This window comes from Micromys minutus (genome assembly GCF_963924665.1).
Source record: "Micromys minutus genome assembly, chromosome: 18".
NCBI classification, from domain to species: domain Eukaryota; kingdom Metazoa; phylum Chordata; class Mammalia; order Rodentia; family Muridae; genus Micromys; species Micromys minutus.
Window position 1 is genome coordinate 31,800,651 of NC_137953.1, and position 19,293 is coordinate 31,819,943.

Sequence of the window (19,293 nt, forward strand, 5' to 3'; positions counted from 1 at the left end):
TGAGTCTTATCTATTTGAGGCTCCCATGAATGAGATGAGAGATTGGAAATCGATGCAAAAGCAAGAGGTTTATTTGTCCAGTGCATTAGGGTGGCCTAGATCCTGAGGAGAGGTGACCCCAAAAGGCAGTTTTTATACTTTTTAGGGGTACAGGTTACATCAGCAAGGTTATAATTTAAATTCATTGGCTAAGCATACTGACCTTTAAACCTATTGGTTAGTGAGCACATGCGGCAGGACTCTCTAGAGGGTCAGATGGCTCTCAGTCAGCACATTTTATGGTTCTCCTGAGAATTGTTTACTCAAGGAAGTCCCTTAGGCCAAGGCAGGGTGGGCCGCTGGGCCATTGTTTCTACACTGGTGGGGGCTAGATAATTTTTTACTTCTTTCATTTGTGCCAGATAATTTTAAGTCAGCTTGGCACAGATAAAGTCATCTGAGAGGAGGGAAGTTCAATTAAAATGCTTCTAGCTGGACAGTGGTGGGAGTGCAGGCTTTTATTTCCAGCACTTGGGAGGCAGAGGCAGGCAGATCTCAGTGAGTTCCAGGACAGCCAAAGAACTAGAAACTCGTAACCTTTCAATATAACCCCATCTGTGCCTATATTGTTATTTCAAGTTTAAAACATTGGAGATGAGGAAAACTCAGCTGGAAAAGTGAGGTTTTATTTGGTTGTTTTTGTTTGATTTGGTTTGGTTTGGTTGGTTGGGTTTTTGTTTTTGTTTTTGTTTTTTTTTTTTTTTTTGTTTTGCTATGCAAGCAAGACCTGGGTTACACACCCAGAAAGCACAAAAACTCAAAAACAAAAAACAAAACCGCACAGGCAAAGCCAGGTGGTGATACACACCTTTAATTCCTGCACCCGGAGGACAAACAGAGCAAAGGCCAAATAGCAGGTTCTTGAAACCCGCCAATCTCCCGCGCTAGGCCGGGCGGACACAAAGCCTCCCGGGGCGGAGGCGGGGCTTTATGACATCATCATGGATCCGCCCCCTGACGTCAGGCGCTGGGGACACCAGGAGGTTTCTGGCGGTACCGGCGCCATTTTGCCTGAACGTGCGAGCTAGTGGGAGTGGAGCGCACCGGCCGTTGTAGCCGTCGCCTTCTTCCTCCCCACAGTCCAAACAGCGCGGTGACTAGGCCGTCGGCCCCCGAGCCGAGACATATCTCTTATTTAGTTCTCGGGAGCACCTGGCCAACATGAGTGATGTAGAGGAGAACAACTTCGAGGGCAGAGTGAGTACAAAGCCGCGGGAGCCGTCTTCGGCGGCGGCCCGATGCTCCGGGGCTCAGGGACGAGCGCGGTCGGTCGGGCGAGGTTGCGGGGCCCGCAGGAGCAGGCTTAAGGGCCACCGCGAACGCGTCACGTCCCAGGATAACTTCGGGGTATCCCTGCCTGCCCAGTTGCCCCACTAGCCCGCAGCGCTCCTTTCTGGCCGCTGACTGGTATCTGGCCTGGTCCTATCCTCTCCTGTCGCTCCCTTTCCTCTCAGCTTCCCATCTCTGCTCCGAGGTGCGGGTCCCCGGCGCTGTGGGGCAGGAGGCGGCGGGGCGCTCCCTCCGGCCGGATAGTGGTAGGTGCTTCCTGCGGTGGCATCTCGGGCCACTCTTCCCTCCGGCCAACGCTGCGGGGTCTCGGGGTCGGAAGTGCGCGGGGCTGTTGTCCGGGCGGGGAATCGCTGGCGCGGGACTAGCTGGGGCCTGTGTCTCCTTGGCTCTCTGTTGCAGTGAGCGGCCGCGTCTCTGTCGGAACGGGCGGCGTTGCGTCTATAAAGGCGAAAGCCTTGAGGTTGAAGGTGGGACGGTCCCAGTGAAGTGGTTAGTCAACGACCGCAGCGACCCTTAAGAGTCCTTAATTCGAGAGCTGGGAAGGGAAAACTACGCAAGAGCCTTTTCCCTTAATGCCCTCTTTCCTTTAGCTTCTAAATGAATGTGGAAATGCAATAACACCTAGACTGCTAGATGCTGGGTTCTTTATATCTCAACTTCTAAAGCTTTCTGTAACTGTTCATCTGAAAACTCCTTTTTAGGTTTTTATGGCTAAACTGCCAAGACATCTTACTTTAAACCTTACGTAACTGAAAGAATTTCTAGCCTCGGTGTTCAAAAAAAAAAAAAAAAATAGCTGATCAGTGTTAACTCAAAAGATTACCTGAAATTTACAGGCCCTATCCAGTCTTTCTCACCCATCCCCCAGGAAAAGGCTCACGGTTTTCATTATTTGAAGCCTTGTGAATATAAACAGTATACTCAGCTTGAGTATATTAGAACGTTATCGGTGTTTTTGAGTTTTATTCAGAAGTTACCCTAGTATTGGAAATAAATGGAAGTGAGTGCTGGTAAAACCACGGGGGGGGGGGGGCAAAGTCCCATGGTACTCGAGGTCTGGCTGTTGTGTTGGTATTCTAGTGGAGAAGGGGTGGGTGGAAAAAACTGAAGGGGTTTGCTGGAAGGAAAGAATTTATCTTTGGAAGCTCAGGATTTAGACACCTGTAGTATGTCAGTCAAGCCATGTGGCCAGTTAGGCTTTTGAGCTTGAGAAAAAAGGCTGTGTTTTGTTTATTTAATGCACTAGGACAAGATCATAATTACGTTTAACTTTGATTGGATGATTTGAATGAAATTTGCACACAATATAATTGAACCTGCTTACTGTTTTTAGAATTGTTTTGTTGTACTAACAACTTTTTAAGACCATGAAGTAAAAATATTTGCAGGTAGTTTATTACTTTTGAAACTAAGTAACTGGGAAAAGACGTTTTGGTTGGCTGGTTGGTGGATTGATTGGTTGGTTGGTTGGTGGGTGGGTTGGTTGGCTGGTTGGTTGGTGGGTTTGCACCAGTGTCTTTCTGACAGATCTTATTGCTCTGGCTCTCTACTTTGCCCTCTAGTGGAAGGAGTGGTAATGACCACTTACCCACCCCAAAGTATTTAAGATCCCTTTTCAGTTAACATTTATTTAGGTATTAACCTCATTAACATACGGGCTTTTCTAGTTCCTCCTCTGCCTTTTGTAATAACAATTTTTTTCAAACCTTTACAGCAGTATCTGTGGTTCAGTAAGTTGACTCATCAGCTCTTCAGGGTCATTTATGAAGAGCTCTTTTATGATGCTACAGATTTTTTATTTTGTATTAAATAAACCGAGATTGAACGGATATGCAATTACATAAAGAATTAGAAGGCTAGAGGCTTGGGGGGGGGGGATTTACTTTGATTTTTGTTTAGCTTGTGGAGTGGAACCTAGGCCTTTTGCCAGGCAAATGCTCTACCACTCCTTTCCTTAAAGCAGCTCAATATTTGAATACAGATAGTCATGGGGGGGGGGTTGGTTGTATGCTTGGTTTTTTCCTGTTGACCATAATTGCTGAGCCCCCTTTTTATTGCCTGTAAAGATGTCTGGGGGCAACAACCTAAATGAAATGTTGAAGTTATTTACATAGCAGTTAGACTTCAAACTCTTCTCATTACAGTAAAGTAGGGGAGGAGTTGACAGGTCAGTAAGTAGTCAAATGTTGGGCCTACGGGGTATTTTTAAAAGATTATTATTAATGTTGGGTTTTTAAAAATTCTTTTCCCTTCTGTAGGGATTTATTGAGAAGATTGCATCTGATACATAAAGTGATTGCACTTTATCTTCAGGTGTAATAGGGAGCATGTTAATCCCATCTCAGTAAGTGTTCAAAATTAGGTGGAGGCTCCCTACAATAGACCAAACACTGAAGATAAAATATATAAATATATCTATGCTTACAACATTTTAGAATTTAAACTCTTTGGGTGCGTTTTTATTTATTGCTGTGGTGATATAGTAAGGGCTGGAGTGTCACCAGCCACCCAAGGTGCTGCTGCTGGTGTACAACTAAGTACTTGGAGGACAGAGGCAGGTGGATTTCTGAGTTTAAGGCTAGCCAGGTCTACTGAGCTAGTTCCAGGACAGCCAGGGCTACACAGGAAAAAAACCAGAGGAGCTGGAAAGAGTTTAGTGGTTAAGAACCTGGGTTTGATTTCCAGCACCTACATGGCAGCTCACAGCTGTCTTAACTCCAGGATCCATCATTCACACAGACATACATGCAAGCAAAACATCAGTGCACATAAAATAAAATTTAAAATTCTATAAAAGAAAAAAGGGGAAGGGAGAAAACAAAACCAAGATGTGGACACTACATAAGCCTCAGTTAACTGTTCATTGTATATATACATGATCCTGTATATGTTTAGGTTTTTCTTTGTGAAGTACACATTGTACTTAACTGTATTGACCATTAATATAGAGTTTGCTACAAGTATTTATCCAAGCCATATTGGATTGTATATTTTACCTTATGTGTATGGGTGTTTTGCCTGCATGTATATCTGTATACCACACATGGGCAGCCAAGATGACAAAGAGCTTAATTCTAGACTTAAGGATTCATTCAGACTTGAATCCAACATGCAATGAGAGCCACCTATGAACTTTTCATCTTAAAAACATCAAAAGGGCTGGTACAGGAGCAGTAGCGTGCAGCTTGAATTATTTATGGCAGAAACCCCTTTCTGGAAATACAAGAGAGTGATTTTGCCATTACAAAAAATAGATCCAGTGCTGGGTATAGTGTAGCACATCATTAATTCCCACCACTTCGAAGCCAGAGACAGGCAGATCTGTCTGTTTTCCAAGTCAGCCATGGTGCACAGTAAGGTCCTGTCCCCAAAGCAATAAAAATCTAAACTGGACTGACCACAGCTCGCTGCATGCGTATATCAGTTTAGCAAAATGTGTGGAAGATGCTTTGAGACAGGGCTTCACTGAAGCTCCAGCTCATGCTTGCCTTAACTCAAGATCCTTCTGTTTCAGCCTCTCCGATTTACTGGAATTTACAGCCAGAGGCTACCACACCCAGTGTTTTTGAAACTGGGAAATCAGGAAAGGTGCCTCTCCTTCAGTATCTCACTGTTTACTCCTGCTGACCTCAAACCTAGACATCTGTTTGTTTCTGCCTCCTGAGTTTGACACCTATTAGTCACCTTAATAAAAATGGGGAATTAATTGAATTAATTGTCTGTTTTATAAAACTTACCCAAAGTGAAGAGTTTTGATCTTAATGTCCTTTGTAGAAATTAAGAATGGATATAACTCTTTTAGTTCTTATTCTGATCTCTTAAAAACCCAATTTTTTAAAAAGGAGTCCTAGTATGAAGTCTCCTTGCTATGGAATGATTAATTTACCTGTTCTGATTGAAATAAAAAGTTCTGTTTGTGTCCTGTAGAAGATGGCTCAGTAGGGAAAGTGCTTGCTATAGAGTGAGTGAACCTAAGTTCTGAAGCCTGGCATCTATATGTAAAAAGCCAGGTTTGGCAGAGCATACCTCTAATCCAGGTGCTTAGGAGTTCTTAGGGAGTTCAGCAAATGAACAGATGAGCTCTGGGTTCAGTGAGAGACCAACCCTATCTTAAAACAGTAAAGTGGAGGGTGATAGAGCAAAATATCTAACCTTCTTTTACAGGTATGTGAGCATGCACATAATACACAATTGTATATATTAATCCAGAAATGATGTCCAGAGGATAAGTCAGCCAGGGACGTGGCAGGACTCCCAAAGCTGGAAAGAGAGCCCAGAGATTGAGAACAACTGACTGCTTTTGCAGAGAACCCAGGTTCAATACCTAGAACTCACATGGCAGCTCATTGTCATCTATAACTCAAGTCCAGGGGTTCAGGCACACTCTTCTGGCCTCCAGGTATGGCATGCATAGGGTACTTGGAAATATATGCAAAACACCCACACACATAAAATAAAAAATAACTATGGGCTGGGTGGTGGTGCACATCTTTAATCCAGCATTGGGATGGAGAGGCCACCCTGATTTACAAAGCTAGTTCAAGGATTATACAGAGAAACACAGAAAACCTAAACAAATGAGAGGGGAAGCCTTGTCTTAAAAATAGGAGAGATGGGAGGTGTTTCCTTCACTCCTGGAATTGATTTACTGCCTTGTTTTTAAACAGTTATTTGGAGTTTAAGATATTTATGAGAACTGGAGAGTTGGCACAGCTGAAAGGACCCAGATTTTTTTCTTGCACTGGCATCAAGTAGTCAACAAGACTTTAGCTCCACTTTCCAAAGGAACCAGTGCCCTCTTCTAGTTTCTGTAGCACTGTGCATAAATGCATGTAACACAAAGTTTTAGTGGAAAGTTTGTGTGAAATTTAGAAGTGAGATTTGTTTAGTTAAGCCTCTGCAACTTAATTTTAACCACTTAGATTAATATGTTTAAAGGGGTGCATGGAGTAAAAGCAAAAGAAATGGCTGAGTTTCGAACGTGTTGCTGTTTCCCTGGAGGACCTGAATTGGGCTCCCAGCACCCATGTCTGATAGCTCCCAGCTGTCTGTAACTCCAACTCTAAGGAATCCATCACCCATTTCTGGCCTCTGCAGGCACCCACATGCACTAATACTGTTGTACACATAAATTCTTGAAACAAGGTGTGGTGGTTCATGCCTTTATAAAGTTCTACCATTGTAGAGGCAAAGGCAGGCCTAGTCCACATAGTGACTTTTAGAATAGCTGGAGTTACATAGAGAGGCATCCTAAATGAAAGACGGAAGTCATTGTGTTTTAAGTCTCTGAGAATGTTTAGTGGTTAAAGGCACTTAACACTAATCTTGACAGCTTGATTTCAGTACTTTCAACCTACATGGTGGAAAAGAGAACAGACTCCTCCACTGTTTACCGAGAGACGTGCTGACCACCACTCAGTAAATAAGAAAATAAATTTACAGAAAAGGGGTAAACTGGCCAGGCATTGTACGTTATTAATCAACCTTTTATAATCAGTTCCTCTCAAAAGGGACAGGAGGAACAGGAATTGAAAACCAAGTTGGGCTAATGGCTAGCCAGCTTTGGTGACTCAGACCTATAACCTGCACTGTAGGAGAATTGCTGTAGGTCCAGCTCATAGTGAGTTCCAGATAGCCTGAACTACCAGAAAAGGTAGGGGAGAAAAGGAAAAGGCAAAGTTGTTGTACTTGTAGGAATAGCACTAAATGTAAATTTGTGTTGGGTTTGTTTTCTAATGTGTAAAATGCTATCATTTAGCCACTTTAGTGCCGTGCTTTCTCCATCCCACCCCTGCTTTTAATTGTACAAATTTGCAAACTTAAAAAAAATCTTAAAGCTTAAGGTTTTCTTCACTGAAGGGTTCTAATTTGCTAAGTGGAAAAAGGTAGGCTTTTGGAGGGGAAAGCAGTGCCTGTAACTATCCACAGTGCACTGCTTTAACTTTATAGATTGATGAGAAGTGCTAGGCGCAGTTGTACATGACTGAGCTGTTCGGTAACTTAGTTTGATGTGAGAAAAATGGCATAAATCAGCATAGTTATTTCCTTGAACCTGGCTGATTAAAAAATGTTTGAGTTGATGCTCAGGCATCATGATCACCCTTGAAAGGTCTATACACACACTGAGTGAGACAAGAATAGTAAGTCACATTGAAGAAGGGGCTGATAAATACTAGGAAGGTAGAGGGTCAATAGGAAATGTGAGCTGCGCATGGGCTTTTGTCTATAGTTGGTGTTGCTTTCATCAGAGGCAAAAGATGACTTGACATCAACTCAGCGTCATGCATGTTAGGAGAGCTCCCAAACAACTGAGCTACATCATACATTTTTATGATTTCAAAAGTTTAGGGCTTTTGAACATATCATTTTATCAAAACATGTAAGCTGGCAGGGTTATGGGCAACATTTAAAACTTTTATGGAAAGATTATAAATTTTACAAATATAAGCCATAAGTTAGGAGTTTGCCAGTTACTAAGGCACTTATGATAAAAGTTTGCAAAAATTATTCCAAACTTTAAAGAAAGAATACACAGACATGTTAAGAGTTATCCAGGATCCTTTATGGAGAGCACATTGACATTCTAGTGCATCAGACAAGTATGATCTTAAATGAAGTTATTTGAAATTATGAGCAATGTATAGTTTGTTTTCTAGAGGTATTTATAGTAACAACTTGGTTTGAGACTGGAAATGTTTGCTTTGTTAGCCTAACTTCTAATAAAGACCTACCCCATTATTCCCAGAGAAAGAAAGCAAAAAGTATCCTACTTGTATAGAGTATAAGTATGGTATTTGGACAGCCAAAGTGCATTTGCTTCTTTTTGGCATATGATTTAAATTCACTAGTTTATTTTTATGGAAATTCCTGCTTTATAAGGTATTAGAGAAATAACAGGAATTTTGTTTCACATGATACTTGAAAATATATAAATTTGTCCCTATAATCTGGCAGCATTGCTTGGACTTAGTATTTAAAAGGGTTGTGTTATATAAATTTACTTCGCTTTATTTAATATTAAACACTAAGCCTGTGTATTTTACATCTACAGTATATTGAGCATCCTGTTGCTTGTTCATATTCCTTATATTTATCCATGTAGCAAATAACCAGAATCTTGAGTTGTGCTTAGCCTTCTTCTGCTTGACTTCTTTCTGGTTTATAGTATTTACTAAGGTAGATTGAACCTGTTTAGTGTTTCTCTTATAATCTATGATATGGGACAGTATGAGTCCTTTTACATGTTTCATTCAGCTGGGCAATGGAAAGGGTTGAATATTGTAGCCGGGATACTAAGGAATTGTTAACATCCCTTCAATATGACAGCTTTAAGAGCTGCTTAGTCTAATGGGACAAAACAGATGACAACTCTTCAGCATTTATTTTCTTCATTTTAATTTAAGTTTTCAAATTCTAAATAGTCTTATTGATATTTTTTTTCTTAAAATAACCATCTGTGGTCACACGTTTGTCAAAGTAATGCTTTTGAACTGGATCAGTGTTACAGTGCTTACCTAGCATGAGACAGTTGTGGGTTCAATCCCTAGCACTGCCAGAAAGAAGAGAACACCTTCAAAATGCCTTTTAAAAGATATTCTGCTATGCAGTGGTATTTTGTTGCTACTCAAGATCTGAGACTTAAGTTTACATTAAAATTTTTTTTTTTTTTTAACTAAGTTATTTTAGTCTCCAGAAGAAATTTTGGAGGCCAGCAAGATAGCTCAGTGGCTAAGAAGGCATTTGCTGCCATACTTCACAGCCTGGATTTTTAGTACCAATGGACTCTTAACAAGTTGCTCTTTGTCCACATGTGCACAAAATATAAATTAAATGTAACTTTTTGAAAGAAGTAATTTTTTTTCAGTAACAGTACTTACTTATGAGGAGAGGCTTAGAAATTTAAAAGTGTATCTGGCCATTTAATTTTTGTCATGTTTAGAGGGTTTGTTAATCATTTAAGAGTAAATTTATGCTTTATATTAGGACTTTTTAAATCATAATAAAGCTAAAGGCTTATTTTTTAAATAATTATTTTATGTTTATGAGTACATTGTAGCTGTCTTCAGACACATCAGAAGCAGGCATCAAATTCCATTACAGATGGTTGTGAGCTACCATGTGGTTGCTGGGAATTGAACTCAGGACCTCTGGGAGAGCAGTCAGTGAGTGTTCTTAACCTCTGAGCCATCTCTCCAGCCCCAAGCTAAAAAAGGTTTATAGTACCTCAGAACAAGATCTTCTGATTCCTGATTGGTGTAACAAAAGCTGTGGTGCTTACATAAATGCTGTTGTGACCACTGCTTTTCACCACAGCAAAAATGAAGGTTATACTAGCCTTTGTTTTTTAATTTATTTTTTATGCACATTGGTGGTTTGCCTGCATGTATGTCCGAGGATGCCAGATCCAGGAGTTACAGACAGTGGTGAGCTGCTAAATGGGTGCTGGGAATTAAACCCTGGTGCTCTGGAAGGGCATTTGGTGCTCTTAACCTGAGCCATCTCCCCAGCCCAGAAGGTATGTTGCTTTAGGCTTCTGTCTAGGCATTTAAGAGTCTAAGATGAAGGACTTAACACTGGGTAAGTAAATGGAAACATCATTGACCAGGAAAATAATGGGTTAGGTAAATCTTTTAATATTAAACTTTAAGGAGCCAGGGATACATCTTAGTTCACAGGGTGCATACCTAGTCCTGGTTCAATCCCAGCACTGCAACCCAAGTTTGGTTGTGCATGCCAGTTTATACCTTGGAGATATAGGATATCTTACTGCATAAATGAAAACTGGAATGAATATATACTTTTGTAAGATTGGGCTAATTGTATTAATAACCAAGTCTTAAATTGGTAGAGAAACCAGATCTTCCTTTCTAGTCAGTTTTAAGTCAAGCTATTTGGTAAGTTTTTACATAAAACTTTTTCAGAAACTCATTTGTCACGAAGGAGATGTATGTATGTATGTCTCTTGTTAAGAGATGAGATGCCCCTGTAAGGAGTGCAAATGTGCATACACGGAAAAAGCAATAGAACTAGAGCAGCCATCGTGATATTTGTTATTTGTACTCTATGGTATTTTGGTACAAGAGGCAGAGATTTCTGTGATCCCAGCGCTTGTGAACTGTAGTCCATCCTGAGTTATGAAATGCAAATGAGTCTCATAAAACAGCAATAGCATGTATTTCAGGAATTTATAAGCCAAAGTAAAGACTGATAGAAACCTTGTTCTTTCCCTTTAGTTTTTCTATGCTTGTTTCAAAACACATCTTTCTAGTTAATCAGAATAAGTGAAAATGGTAATCAAAATTGGAAGATGTATTTTACTGTTTGTTGTGTCTTTGGTTTCTGGCATGTGTGCTGTCATGAGTTCTGATGGTGTGTACAGGTATTTTGACCGGGATGCTTTGCTTCAGCTGTGCCTGAATTTCTTAAGTGTGGCTTATTGAAAGTTAATTCTAAGATCAGTAAGAGCCTTACAGCCTATAAAATAGTGGAAAATGAATATTTAGGAGGGGGGATTGCAGTTTATGTTTGAATTACATATTTATATTAAAATTAGGGACTAGAATGGAACACGAAAGGGGAGGAGGGTAAAGAGTGTGGTTAAAAACTTTAGAGAAATTCAGTAAATTCTGTTAGACTACACTTTTGAACATTTTTAAATACTATAAAATTTGTTTTTTTTTATTTATTTTTAAATAAACTAGTTATTTGCACTTTACCTGCTGGCCTTCCCAATTGGTAGATAACATTCTGAACTCCAGCAGAGTTTTATAATCCCCACGTGCTTAAATATACTAAATGTTCTTTTTCCATTAAGGTTAATGTTCGTGAAGAAATTGAAGAGTTTTTTCCAAGAATGTGGAAGATAAATCAAGATAAAAGAAGGCTAATGAAAAGTATTAAAGATCAGAAAATTAAAATTCAATGGGGGAAAAAATTGAACAGAAGATTGGTCAGATAGAAGCACTTGAATATTTTTTAAGGCTATTTTGAATTGTTTGAATTGGGGAAGAATACACGAAGTATGAAAAATGAAAAACTCAATGAAGAATGAAGAGAAGTAGAAAGCAAGAGTGAAGTAGAATTAAAAGAATCTGGAAGAATGAATGGGTCCTAGGTTAAGTAAATGTATGGTTTATGTTCCAGTGTCTGTATGATCAAGTTGTAGATGAATTTGCATGATTTCTTAGTTAATAGAAAATTGGTGATCTGGTTCAAGTAGGGAATTATTGAGGACAGTTAGCAGTGTTAACAATGGGATATTAATGAGCTGAAATTTTTTTCTGGAGGGTGCTGCCTAACCATTTGTTTTTCAGGAGCAATCAATATAAATAATTACGCTACTTTAAATGTTAGGTGTTAGGCATCTGCGTGACCAGTGCCATTTGTAATACTGTCTTCTTTGTTAGGAGTCTCGCTCTCAGTCAAAATCTCCAACTGGAACTCCTGCTCGTGTAAAATCAGAGAGCAGGTCAGGATCTCGTAGTCCATCAAGGGTTTCCAAACATTCTGAATCCCATTCTCGATCAAGATCAAAATCCAGGTAAGTTTAACATTTGTAAACAGCTTTCTTCAGTGTGAGAGGGGCTTGTCAGGTATGTGCTTATTTTTGATTGTGTGTACGTGTATCATGTACTTGTGTGGCCACATGGGTAGAGGTAAGAGGACAATTGCAGCAGTCAGCTCCACCTTTTGGCTTCTAAGGACTAAACTCAGAGAATCAGGTATGGTAGCAGGTGTCTTTACTCAATGGGTAGAAGCTAACAGATATACCAAAAAAGAATTCTAAATGCTGCAATCTACGGTGAACTTTTCATGTGAAATGCAGCTAAAAGGAGACCTGACAAACCCCTCTTACACTGAAGAAAGCAGTAATCTAGTATTTTTTTTTAATTACGTTCTGTGTCTATATATGCATACCACATGCATGCAGTGCCCTCAGATACTGGAAGAGTCATTCCCTTGAACTAGAGTTATAGATGGTTATAAGCTATCCTAAACCAAACTTGAGTTTTTTTTGGAGACCCAACAAATACTCTTAACTGATGAGCTATTCCTCTAACCTTGTAATCCAGTATTTTACCTAAGTTTGTTTCTTTCAAAGGTCAAGGTCAAGGAGGCATTCTCATAGACGCTACACACGATCCAGGTCGCACTCTCATAGGCGACGATCTCGAAGTAGGTCCTATACACCAGAGTATAGGCGGCGGAGGAGCCGGAGTCACTCTCCAATGTCTAACCGCAGAAGGCACACTGGCAGCAGGGTATGTGTATAAGAATTAATGGAAATTGGGTTTTCTCATTCATGAATGTGTAGTCGTGGCATAACACCTTTTATGAAAAGCTTCTGGCCTTTGTACAATCTTATTTAGGCCTAGATTGTTTTCAGCCTCTGATACTTGCTGCTGAATAGGTTCACTCCTTCCTAGGTCTTTTCTGGCTTAAAAAAAATCAGACTGATTCAAACTGGCTTCTTACAACTCTGACTGAATTGATCTGCTTGGCCTCTTTCTAACTTTGGCAGTATGTGCTAATCTTCTGGCTTGTTCTCTGCAACCTATCTCTGTACCAGTAAAACTGCCTGCTCTCTTAGCATTTGTACTCTTATGTGACAGGTTGTTTGGATGTGAGACACTGAAGTATTTTTGTTCTGGTTTAATAGTTGGCTAAGGGGCCAGCAAGATAGCCCAGCAAGTGGATCAGAGTTCTTGGCTAAGGGGCCTGAATTTAAACCTAGATTCTACATTGTAGAAAGAGTTGTCTGCATTGTAGAAAGACCTCCGAGTATGTGTTTCATATAGTATAACTATGTCCACGTGTGCACACAGTACATGAATCTATTTTTTTTAAAAAATAGATGACAGTCCAGGTTTCCTGGATTCAAACTCTGGCACCACATAGCATTGGGTTTGTGGTGCATGGCTAATCCCAGTGCTGAGGTTACTGGTAAAAGTGAAAACAAGTCAGATAAGTAGTGAAGGATCAGGCATTTGAAAGGTGAGTTCTTTGGCTACATTCTGAAAAATGCTGGACTCGACTAGCATGGGAATGTTTTTGGTACAAGCTATAAATAGCTGTGAAGTGTATTCCAAAAAGATCTTCATGTGTTTTGATCTTATATATTGAGGCCTACTTAAATTTATTTCCTCCTTTTTCAACAGGCAAACCCAGATCCTAACACTTGCCTGGGAGTATTTGGCCTCAGTCTGTATACAACAGAGAGAGATCTTCGTGAAGTGTTTTCTCGATATGGACCTCTGAGTGGCGTTAATGTTGTTTATGATCAGCGAACTGGGAGGTCACGTGGATTTGCTTTTGTGTATTTTGAGAGGATAGATGACTCTAAGGAGGTAAATCTGGTTTTAAAACAATTTTTGGTATGCATGATACAGCCTTACTGTTAAAGGTCTGTTAGTCTACATTTCTGTAAACATGCCTTCTGATTCTGTGACCTGATTGGAACTCTGACAGTGTTGCAGTTAAAAAGATAGTTTTTCTTTTTAGTTTGTTTTCTGGTATAATGCTGATTGAAATATGACTTTATGATGTGAATTATACAAATTAATGTTTAAAATTACAGTGTATAAATGTTCCTTTTTTTAATAAGCCCATATTCATGTTTAGATTAACCTAATTTTAATCTGATTTTAAATATATTTGTTATTCTGTAATTTAAACATGTATTGATATAGATCATAATAAAAATAGGTGCTTATTTCAAAAATAGTACCTGATAATGGCATTTGGAGTGAGGATATTTAACATGCTGGTGTGGTGGCACATGTCATTTTAAGTACAGAATAGAGTTTATTCAGGTCATGGGGTAGTTAAGAGGGTGGTAGAGGCTGAGAGGAATAGAGGCGTAGAGGCCGGCCATGAGCACATGGGGAGAGTGGGGAAGGAAGGGGAAGAGGAGGGGTGAGGGTGGGAGAGAGAGAGGAGGGGTAAGCAGCCCCTTTCATATAGTGTCGGTAACTGCAGTGGAGCATACCTGGCTGTTGCCAGGTAGCTGAGGGGTGGAGTTTACAGAATTTCAACATTCCCTCATTTTGGTTTAATTAAAAAATGAAAAATTAGAGGCAATGGTGGTTCAGGAATAGGGTTGTTGTGATCTCTGACTGCTTCACGCTTGTTTTGGGGCAACATTTCTAGAAAGTCTAGAAAAGTGGGAGTGGGGGTGTTTGTCCAGTCTTAGAGTTGGCTGTGGTTGAAAGAACATTTACTTGGGTGAATCTTACGTATTGGATGACCCCAGACCATAGAACCAGTAAGCCCAGATATTAATGATGCTGAAGTTAAGAAATATGATTCTTAGTTTGTAAATTTTTTATTTGGGGCTTTGCTTATGCCTGCTTTTTTTTTTTTTTTTTTTTTTTTTTTTTTTTTTTTTTGTTAAGTCATGTTCTCACTTTGAATTGCTGGCTGTCCTCAAACTCTGCCTGCCTAGTCTACCTCTTGAATGTCGAGATTAAAGATCTTTGCCTTATTTCAGGTTAGGATATGAGCCAGACTTGGTATATAGTATGACTGTAGTCCCACCTCTTGGGAGACAGATCAGCAGAAATAAATCAAGGTAGGTAGTTAGGTAGGGGGTGGTACAGCCATCCAGGCATATAGGGACAAAAGTGGAAGAAAAGAATTGCTGTCCTTGCATCCCCCTCAACCCCCAGAGGGATGATAGGCTCAAACAGACAATGTTCCTTTACACTTGGCAATCACTAGGGGGCAGTACTGGCTTAGACTTAATTTTAAAACAAAGGGGTGCAAACTATTACAGTTGTTTGCATCCCTTTTAAATCATCGCCTTTGGCTACTTAGTTTTACCAACAAATATTGAATTACAAACTGAAGAGGAAGAATAGAGGTAGGTTTGGGTGGGCATGGTGGGTCATACCTTAAACTCCAGTATGAGGCAGAGGGGCTTACTGCTATAATTCCAGGCTTTCATGGTGACATTGATACATAGTCTTCACAAAAGTTTAAAGGTTAAATCTTAGTTCACTCTTCTGAATATCTGAGCTGTTTGTAAGTGAAGCACAACTTAATATTAGGCTTTATGTCTGGGCAACTTAAGTAGGTTCTGAACAGCATTGAGCTCTAGAAATGCTGACAGTCCCTACACAAGCTGCAGTCTTCTGTGCTATTTCCAAGGGTAGATTTATTTGAATTAGAAATACTTCGTGCTTGATTTCAGCTAAAAATGGCTTTGAGATTAGTGAATTATGAATCGATTTTTTTTCCTCCCTCTGCAGGCTATGGAAAGAGCAAATGGGATGGAGCTGGATGGTAGAAGAATTCGCGTGGATTATTCTATCACCAAGAGAGCACACACACCTACGCCAGGCATTTACATGGGCAGACCAACTCAGTAAGATTTGGGCTTTTATAGGGGTAGAGTGTAGGCTAGCATGTTCAGGGTTTGGGTGTAGGTCCCAGACTGCAAAGCAAATAAAGCTAGTTTATCTAAAATTAAACTGCACTCTAGAAATGTAATAATGCGTGTCAAAGTTTGACTAGGACTACATCCTCCTCCCTTTTGTATCATTTTATTTTTATTACTATATATTCATTTGCAGGGACTAGAAAGATGGCTCATCAGTTAAAAACATTTGCTGTTCCACAGAGGACCCAAATTAGAGCATACTTAATTACATTTATTTTATGTATATACTTCATGTGAACGAAATCTGTGTTATGTTTTTTGTTGAGCACAGTGGTTTGGCTCCAATTCTAGTAAAGAATTCCAAGGAGGCAGAGGTAGGGAATAAAAGACCTGCAGAAAACCATACTTGAAACAGTATCTCTTATTTGAAACACATGAAGAAAGAGAGCTTAATTTAAATTCACCTCCAAAGGTTGTAACACATTAGATCCTGACATAGTTTTAATAGAGTCATTCTTTCCGGTGTTCAGGGTTAATTACATTAACTAATTTAAGTAATTCTATATATAAATATTTATTTTAGGGAGGTGCATATGGCCTACAGAATTTGGTTCTATCCATCCATATAGATTCCATAGGTAGAACTTAGACTTGTCAGTTTTAGCAGCAAATGCCTCTACCCACTGACTCATCTTTCTAGACTCTATATTTGCTATTCCTTCATTGCGTTTCAGGTATTCTTAGGTGTAGTTTATAGTCTTTTCTTCTTTCTTTTAAAACTGTGTCTCTACAGAGCCTTGGTTGTCTTAGAACTCATTTTGTAGACTGGCTGGCCTCAAACTCACAGAGATCCTCCTGCCTCTGCTTTCCAAGTGCTGGGACTAAATTGCTGCACTTAGTTTTGTATTTAAATGTGTTGGGAGGGGGGATGCATGAAGAGTATGGATGAGCACAGTGAATGCCCTTGGAGGCTGAAAATGGTGTCAGTTCACCTGGGGCTTGAGGGGCAAGTACTCTTAACTGTCTGCTGAGCCATCTCCAGAGAGTTCTGGGAAAGCATTAGGAGCTAAAGCAAACCCCATGAGCATTGGCAAAGTAAGTTGTGTGAGGGCATTTGTATTAAGAAGGAGGCTCCTTCTCATCTCACTTGTCCCACCTAGTAGTTTGTATTAAATGACCTTGATAATAACCTTTCCCTCTTCGTTTTTCTACAGTAGCGGCGGTGGAGGTGGTGGAGGAGGAGGAGGTGGTGGCGGCGGTGGTGGCGGTGGCAGGCGACGAGATTCTTACTACGATAGAGGATATGATCGAGGCTATGATAGATATGAAGATTATGATTACCGGTACAGGTAATATTTTAATTTGGGATTTCTTTACTTTGCTAAATAGTAGCATCATAATGTTAAATATGAATAAAAGCTGGATGTTTGAGCTGGGTATGGTAGCTGGGTAGTGCCAGTTGTTCTGAACACAAAGATAGGATCACTTGAGCCGCACCTATCAACGATATTTTTGGGTGGGGTGGGCAGGAGCTGGAGTAGATTTTAGGCTGAGTGAACTATGATTCTCCAGTCAATCTTCAGACTGCTTAAAAATGTGGCTTGTTTGTTTGTCTTGAAGACAGGGTCTCAGTTATGTAGCCCTGAGTGGCTTGGAACTGGCTGTGCAAAGCAGCCTGGCCTCCATTAACAGATACTGTCTGTAAAGTATTGAGATTCAAAGACTGCACTAATGACTAGGGGCTTTTTGTTTGTTTGTTTTTCACCTGATTCTCTGCTAATTCAGCTGTCATTTCTTAACAGAAGAAGGTCGCCCTCTCCTTACTACAGTCGCTACAGGTCACGATCAAGATCCCGTTCCTATAGCCCAAGTGCGTAAATTTTACTTTTGTATCTTTGAATCCTACTTTCTTTTTTTTTTTTTTAATTTTTTAATTTTATTAATTTGTATTTACATGAGTACACTGACACACAGAAGAGGGCATCAGATCTAATTACAGATGGTTGTGAGCCACCTTGTGGAAGCTGGGAATTAATTGAACTCAGGACCTCTGGAAGAGCAGTCAGTGCTATTAACCACTGAGCCGTCCCTCCAGCCCAAAACCTACTTTCTAAGCAGTGGTTTATTTTGGGATACTTGGATATGTGGTCACCCTTAATAATTGGAAAGATATTAGACAAGGCAGACTATAATTACTTGTTTTTGTTCTATTTCAGGACGCTATTGATACTGGAGTGATTGTGCCCAAGGACTTTGCTTTTTCTTCTTTTTGATTTTTGGATTTCCAAGTTTCCATTGCTTCCTAGTCCTTTTAAAAAAAACAACAACAAAAACCTGGTTTATTTTAATCTATTCATGGGCAGTCATGTTGCTGTTTCCCACCCTTTGTTATACTCTTAAAGGTGTGATTGTCTTTTTAGTAGTTGAACATCTTGAGTAAAAAGGAGCGCCATGCTATGCTTTGTGCTTCTTTGCCAACTTCTTACTGAGAGGAACGAAACCATCTTTTGAAAGCTTTTTCTGATGGATATTGTAGTAGACATTAGAAGTCTGTGGTTATGACAAACTGCTCTTTAAGCTTTGGGGGAAGATAAATAACACTTTAGGTCAGTCATGTCAGGTTTGTCTGGAGCGGCATGGAACAGTTGAATAGTTGAATGTAGAAAGTTTGAAGCTCTAGGAAAAAATGTGGGACATTTCTTTTGAAGAGAACTTTGAACCTAAAAATTAAGTCACCTTTTAGAAATTAAAAACTTGTAATTCCTATAAGACATGTTGTATTGAATTTACATGTTAAACCTATAAACTTAAAGTGTGATCTTTATGTTAAATTTACGGAAACTTAAGTATTCCCTTAATCACTGAAGGACAACCTTTATTTATTACCTAGAACAATTGTATAACTTGCTGTTAGAATTTTGGTATTGGGACATTGGTTACATGGGTTATTGTATAGGATCCTGAAATACATGTGGAAAAGTAATTTCAAATAAACGTTAATTTTAAAATGGGATTGTTTCTTTATTTGATAACAGTGGGAAACATAGCTGGAATAAGCCATTCTTGTTTTATGTATATCTGCCATATGTATGTATGCGGTGTCTGCCTGGGAGGCTAGAAAAGGGTGTCTTATCATTTGGAAGTTGTCAGCCACTGTGTGGTTGCTTGGGAGTAGAATGGGATCTCTGGAAGAGCAAGTGCTGCCTCTTTACCCAATGCTTTCCCCCCCCCACACACACACATTTCTGCAGTGTATTTTATATAAAATTTTGTCTATCTTACTAATTCCCACCTTTTTCTAATACTGTGTGTGTGTGTGTGTGTGTGTGTGTGTGTGTGTATACACCTCCATTTTCCTTTAATCAGTGTAAGCCAAAAGTATGAAGCAAGGATCACAGTATCAGAATGTTGTAGGCACGTGGAATTGAAGTGTATCAGTCCAGCATGTGGAGGCAGATATGGGTGTGGGTTTTGTTTGAAACTATCCTGGTCTAGCACAACATAGACCCTGTCTCAAAAATCCTTTGTGTATACAGTGGTGCAGAACAATCAGTTTGGGCCAGTCTTAAAGGACTATGGGGTCA

The 19,293-nt window shown here is 39.8% G+C and overlaps 1 protein-coding gene across 1 annotated transcript; it reads left to right on the forward strand.

Moving 5' to 3' along the window:
* Positions 1–1,074: 1,074 nt before the first annotated feature.
* Positions 1,075–18,703, forward strand: TRA2A (transformer 2 alpha homolog). The gene is made up of 8 exons (XM_080931884.1): positions 1,075–1,236; positions 11,736–11,869; positions 12,431–12,590; positions 13,488–13,676; positions 15,579–15,694; positions 16,924–17,058; positions 17,512–17,579; positions 17,926–18,703. Exons 1-8 carry the CDS (start codon positions 1,201–1,203, stop codon positions 17,934–17,936), a joined length of 849 nt encoding a protein of 282 aa, XP_080788010.1. The 5' UTR covers positions 1,075–1,200; the 3' UTR covers positions 17,937–18,703.
* Positions 18,704–19,293: the final 590 nt, after the last annotated feature.

Coding starts and splice junctions, on each gene's coding strand:
- TRA2A (XM_080931884.1), top strand. CDS start 1,201: ATGAGTGATGTAGAGGAGAACAACTTCGAGGGCAGA. Junction 12,591..13,487: donor GAAGGCACACTGGCAGCAGG/GTATGTGTATAA, acceptor CTTTTTCAACAG/GCAAACCCAGATCCTAACAC. Junction 13,677..15,578: donor GGATAGATGACTCTAAGGAG/GTAAATCTGGTT, acceptor CTCCCTCTGCAG/GCTATGGAAAGAGCAAATGG.